The sequence below is a fragment of the Microchirus variegatus genome (genome assembly GCF_963457635.1).
Source record: "Microchirus variegatus genome assembly, chromosome: 22".
Classification (NCBI taxonomy): Eukaryota; Metazoa; Chordata; class Actinopteri; order Pleuronectiformes; family Soleidae; genus Microchirus; species Microchirus variegatus.
Window position 1 is genome coordinate 8,827,598 of NC_139823.1, and position 6,427 is coordinate 8,834,024.

Below are 6,427 nucleotides of genomic sequence, written 5' to 3' on the forward strand. Positions count from 1 at the left end.
AAATGTGCAAAATACTGCTTGTCTCACACACAGCCTGCATAGACACAGGGAAGAGGACAGTTCCTTGCCTGATGACAGTGCTTCAGTGTATAATGGACAATTAGTGTGCGTTGGTTTGGCGAGGAGAAATTGCAACACTTGCAGGACCACCTCATTGAGGGGCAGTTGCACAGCACAGCCTACACTGAAGTGAAGTAACCCTGTACAGAAAAGAGAAAGACAGACAAAAACATATACAACCGTTATCAGCACAAAACACAATAAGTTCACTTTCCTTATTGTGTACAGTTGTCCCTTACTATAACACGGTTCACCTTTCGCAGCCTCGCTGTTTCACAGATTTTGTTAGTGCAATTTTGCATGCTTTTTGTGAAAGAAAGAGAGACTCTACAGCGGAGCGTCGCCAGGACAAAGAGGCCGCAGCACGTTCAGAGGAACCATGAAATACACGTGAGTCACTGTTAATAATTTCTTGTGTCCAACCTCATAGGTTGATCATTAAAATTACATTTTCTATTTCTAAAAGCTATCATATTTATTTATAGGAAAAGGTTTATATTTTTTATTTCTCAAACAAATGTTTGAACCTGAAAACGGGGTGAAAAATCCACAATTCAAAATTTTAAAGGTATCCTAATAAACATGATTTTATTTATTAACATGAATTTATAAGAAAGTAGACCCACTTGGCACTTGTGGTATCTTTGGGCCTGTGATGACCTTTGATATTATCATTAAAGGATTAGTACCATTTATGTTTACATGCTACGATATATATGATATGATATATATGTATATTGCATGACAGGTTAAGTTAAAGTGATGTTGTTGTAACTACTGGAGAAACTCGCTTGAATAAACGGTACCAGACGCTGGAGAGTGAGAGACACCGCACTGACAAGACGGTGAGAAAAGAAAGCTTCTCATGAGTGATATTGTGTGCTTTTACATAGTGTATCCAAATGCCAGTTGGAGATCACACACGTTTTATTTATTTTTTGTCAATAGGAGCCGGTCGGCCAGCGTTTAAAGCAGGGGTCTCAAACTGGCGGCCCCCCAATCGATTACATGTGCCCCCCACTTAATATCATGTTATAATGAAAACATGACCCACAACTTCACCGTCTTTTTAACACTGAGTGTAGCTGTTCTCTCCCCACTAACACTGAGTGACCCTGTTCTCTCCCCACTGTGGGATAAATAAAGCTATCTTATCTTATCTTATCTTATCTTAGCTGAGGCACAGCTGCCAGCGAGGTGATAGGATAGAATATAATATATGCTTGCGAGCAGCGTTTTTTATAACAGTAATAATAAGACATTTGGTCATAATTATCCCATTATTAATTGTATCATATACAACATTCAATTACATATAGAAACATGCTTGTTAGGGCCCGAGCCACGGAATGGCAATGGCCGAAAATGGTACGAATTTTTATTAGTTGTCCACACTATTATTTATGTAATTTAAAATAAATGTCTGTTTTTTAAATTAATACATTCATTTTGCATCATACATAGTATTATTAACGTATATACGTGTGATATCATGATGCAATATTGTAAACAGTTGTTTCCACTTTTTGTTCTCCCCCTATTGACCACAGGTCATTTGAGTTTGAGACCCGTGGTTTAAAGACCTGCTTGTTTCAGTGGGGAAGCGTCTCAGAATTAGCTGACTGATGCGTTTTTTGTTATTATTTTTTAATAAAAAGGAAAAAAGACCGGCATAGGACCCCTCTCCTCTGCGGACTGCGCTGCCGTTCACACCCACTGTTGCGCGTTGCCTCGGTTACGGAGTGTAACTGCCAATCGCTCTGGCAACGGCGCCATGAACGGCACACATACCAGCTAGCCAGCTAGCGCTACATGCTAACGTATTTCTGAAAACGAACTAAACATTAAATATTCATCACAGGTTTGGGTTGACGGACCATTTGAGACGGAGAGACGTTCGAAGATTAATGCTCATTGCCTACAGATAAACTAACTTTGCAAAAAAATAAATAATTGTATGCACTTACTTGGACTGCTCGGCTCCGAGGAAAAAAAGATGGCGGTTGCCTCAGATTTTTTTTGTTTGTTTTTGAACAAACTTTATTTGTTAGAAACATGCAGTCAAAATACATATAAAACAATGTGCATATCAGATATGACGGAAAAACAGATCACATATATGCTGAATAAAAGCATATATGTGATTTGTTGTAATGGGCAATGAGTTTTCCCAGCTTGACAACAACACTATCAGACTAAAAGCCCAAATCCCTTTTAACAGTGTACATCGATTCATTTTATGTGATATGTTTAAATATATGTGTGATTTCATAGCTGCCAACTCTCACGCATTGGCCGTGAGACACACGCATTTGATTGACGTCTCACATTCTCACGCCACACCTCCCATTTGTCACGCTGAAGTACACATCGCGGTTAAAAACTCCAAGGTTTTCTCAAAAGTTGGCAGCCCTGTGATTTTTAGGATGTTTTGGCTGATTCAGGGTTAAATCAGCAGTCAGGCTCGGAGGGGCAGGAAGAACTCGGAGATTCAGGACTTCAAACTGGGGTGGGCAGCATTTAACCTCTCAGTGTGCAGCCTGTCGGATTTGTGTTGTGTTATGTGGGCTTAGACCGTCTCCTTTCTCGCAGCGTCTGACTTCTGTCTCCTCCTGAGTGTGCCACTCGTGAGGATCCAGCCCTTGGATTGGCACACAGCTACTGTGTTTTAAAGTAAAGGTTTTTTCTGGCGTGCCAATGTTGTTCCACTATCACGCTACACCTGACCCCTAGTATTAGAGAGTGCTTGTTGTCTGTGAAAGTCTTAAATTGGACTGAAGTGTTGTTAATAGAAATTATCGCTTGGGATATCCATTTCATCGGTTCTTTTCTTTCTCAATGTAGATTCACTCTGAGTGAACAGTTTAGTGTTAGAAAAGAGACCCTGTGATGATTTCTGATATTCAGACACTGATTGATTCTCTGTTTCCTGTGTGGGTGGTTATTTGTTGTGTAATCATAGTCTAATATTAGTGTAGCATTTTAATCATTTGTTTGACTTGCTGTAATTGCTGATAGCAACCTTTAAGATGGCTTCTATTCATATTTTGAGTTGCCACTGCTGACTGATCTGGGTTTTTATAAAACACTTGAAAACACTGAAAATATGATTTTCAGACATGGTTATTCATATTTTCTCTCTCTTTCAGCTGTGGAGAACCTGCTGTGTCACCAAGACAAACTGGACATTCCCTTCTAAGGGCCCTTGCCTTAAACTAGAAACAGTTGAAATGCAGCATGATGCCTTCAAAGGTGTCATGTTTATACCTGACAGTGGTCTGCTGGGCGAGCGCTCTCTGGTACTTGAGTACATCTCGTCCAACGTCCACTTTCGTCGGCCACATGTCTGTGTCCATACGCAAGATGGCAAAGCCCCAAAAAAACATCACCTTCAGCAACAACCCACACACCTATGAATTTGTAATCAACGAACCCAAGAAGTGCGAAAGTGTCGCTCCCTTCCTGGTCATCCTCATCAGCACCACGCACAAGGAGTTTGATGCAAGGCAAGCCATCCGGGAAACCTGGGGGGACGAAAGCACCTTCAGTGACATTCGCTTCCTCACCATCTTCCTGCTCGGCTGGAACACCGACTCCGTCCTGAACCGTATGGTGGAGCAGGAGAGTCAGATTTTCCACGACATTGTGGTGGAGAACTTCATCGATTCTTACCACAACCTCACTCTCAAGACCATGATGGGCATGCGCTGGGTGGCTACCTTCTGCCCTAAAGCACAGTATGTCATGAAGACGGACAGTGACATCTTTGTCAACATGGACAACCTGATCTACAAGCTCCTGAAGCCCACCACTAAACCTAGAAGACGATATTTCACCGGCTACGTGATAAACGGTGGACCCATTAGGGATATGCGCAGTAAGTGGTACATGTCCAGGGACTTGTATCCTGACAATAAATACCCAGCTTTCTGTTCGGGCACTGGATATGTGTTCTCAGCAGACGTAGCCGAGCTAATCTTCAAGACTTCACTTCACACGAGACTGTTGCACCTGGAGGATGTGTATGTGGGATTGTGTTTGCGTAAACTGGATATACACCTTTTTCAGAACAGTGGCTTCCATCACTGGAAAATGGCCTACAGTCTGTGCAGATATCGACGGGTAATCACGGTCCACCAGATCTCGCCGGAGGAGATGCACCGCATTTGGAATGACATGTCCAGCAAGAAGCACCTGAGATGCTAGTGGACATAAGGAAAATGAACAATATATATTTTGTTTTTGCCTTTGTTCCTTTTTGAACTGATTAATGTAAACCATTGAGGGCTGCTACAAGTCTCTGCTACATGATAGATGTTCCCATCGATGCCCATTGCTGTCTGTTTCTGCTGATTGCACCTCATGATTGTTAATGAATGCATGGGGCTTGTAAAGTGCATATGCTCACATATACTGTAGTTAAAAAGTCAAATCTAGCAGCATTAATCATTAAAGGTCTAGTGTGTAAAAGTTAGGAGAGTTTACTGATTAAATATGAATATACTACCCATAGGTATGGTTGTATATGCGTATAATCACTTTTAAAACTCTTGGTTTTCAGTAGCCATATAATAAGCTTTTTACATTTATTTGAGGCAAGTAGTCTACTAGTTTCCATCACCGTGTTTCTACAGCAGCCCGAACATTTTGAAGCATAAGCTCGCCATGCAAACAAAGAAGAAATGCTCTGCCCCCCCATATACCTGAGGCATAAACAGATAAAAAGACAAGAGTACGCTTAGCAGAGAGTTGAAGCTTTTCCCATGCGATAATTTCTGAAGTTGAACTTGAATGCTTTGTTTTTCCATTAGCGATTGTACCTACAGGTACTACAGGCTGCCGGCCACTGATTGACAGAAAGTCAAAAAATCACTGGAAGAGACATGAGCACGACGTCCGACACAAGAAGAAAACCGAACAATACCCAACTGAAGATCGGTCAAAAAACGTTTTAAAAAATGACAAAAACATGCATTTAGCAAGGAAATGTCTAAAATATCAGTATTTAACAGAGGAGTCTGCTAGTTTGTGTGTTTGTGTGTTTGTGATGCAATTTGCGTATCAAATTACATCACGGCAGTTTCGTGCAGCCGTCACATGATGACTCATCGAGGAGGTACTATAGCAATGAAAAACGACCCAAACCGTGCTACAACTGTACAGTGGAAAAGTGCCATCAGTGGGGGAGTCCTCCCTTTGTTCTCTTTGTATTCTCACCTCATTAGATAATTCTTACACACTGGACCTTTAAGTAGTGCGGCCTAAAGGGGAGTGACAGTGTTTTAGTCATGACGATGACCTTGGTTCAAGCTCTCACACCACACTAACAACAAAGTGTCCTTTGGAAAGACACTGAATGGCCATGACTCAGCACCTGATATTACTGTAGGGTGCGAGCCAGAAGAGTATTACTGGGCAGCAAACAATACAGTATCAATTATTACAGCTATAATATTACACATTTTTGTATTATTTACAATTTAATGAGTATACAAATTTAGATCAGTTAAGATAAAACTAGCGTTGCACCAATGCTGCTCTCTCACCTTTTTGCACTTTGTTATGAATAAATATCAAATAAGAGGCTGAAAATTAGCTATAGTATATAATTAATCTCCGACCAGACCAGGCTGTCAGAAACATTTAAATCAGTCATTTCCCTTAGTATTTGGTACAGATAGCTGGATTCACCACATGGTCTTTTTCATGAATTTGCCTGATGTTTCTTTACTTATTTATACGTACGTATTACCGTGCCTCTTCTCTCTGAGAATCTCTGCTGTGTTTTCTGTTTATATATTTTTTTTGTTCTATTGTTCTCTGCCACCAGCTCCTCATTAGTCTAGCTTAGTACTGAACGTCTGAAGATATTATTTCTGATCGAACCTGAGCGAACCTTGGTGTCATAATTGTATGTATGTATGCGTTAAACTGCACTGCTAAAGTAAAACTGGATGTATGATCACCATATGTATTTGGTGGAATAGCAATCATGGAATCACTGCTTCTGACCTGATTTGTTTCTCAAAAGAAAATATAAATTGGCATTCATGTCCAAAACCTTCCTTTTCAAGCTTTTAGTAAGCTAATGTGACAGTTACTGTGAAAACATCTATCCCAAAAATGGGTTGGTTGTTGCATATTGTATGTTGGTTTTTTTTTATATTGAAAAGTTATACAAAAAAATATAAATACATTTTATATATATATATTTTTTAAGTTATACAACTTCTTTTACACTTAGTGTTTTAGTTTACTTTTAGTTTGTAAAATGTTGCTGCCACAGTCCTAAAGTAGGGTATTCAGAATGATTTAGAGCTAGAGATGTTCTATGGAACTTTTCATGATAATGTAATATAACAGTAGC

The 6,427-nt window shown here is 40.1% G+C and overlaps 1 protein-coding gene across 1 annotated transcript; it reads left to right on the plus strand.

Moving 5' to 3' along the window:
* Positions 1 to 3,297: 3,297 nt before the first annotated feature.
* LOC310943426 (beta-1,3-galactosyltransferase 1-like) lies at positions 3,298 to 4,266 on the plus strand (the record flags this gene model as incomplete). The annotated part of the gene is made up of 1 exon (XM_083908989.1): positions 3,298 to 4,266. One exon carries the CDS (start codon positions 3,298 to 3,300, stop codon positions 4,264 to 4,266), a length of 969 nt encoding a protein of 322 aa, XP_083765115.1.
* Between the last annotated feature and the right edge of the window lie 2,161 nt (positions 4,267 to 6,427).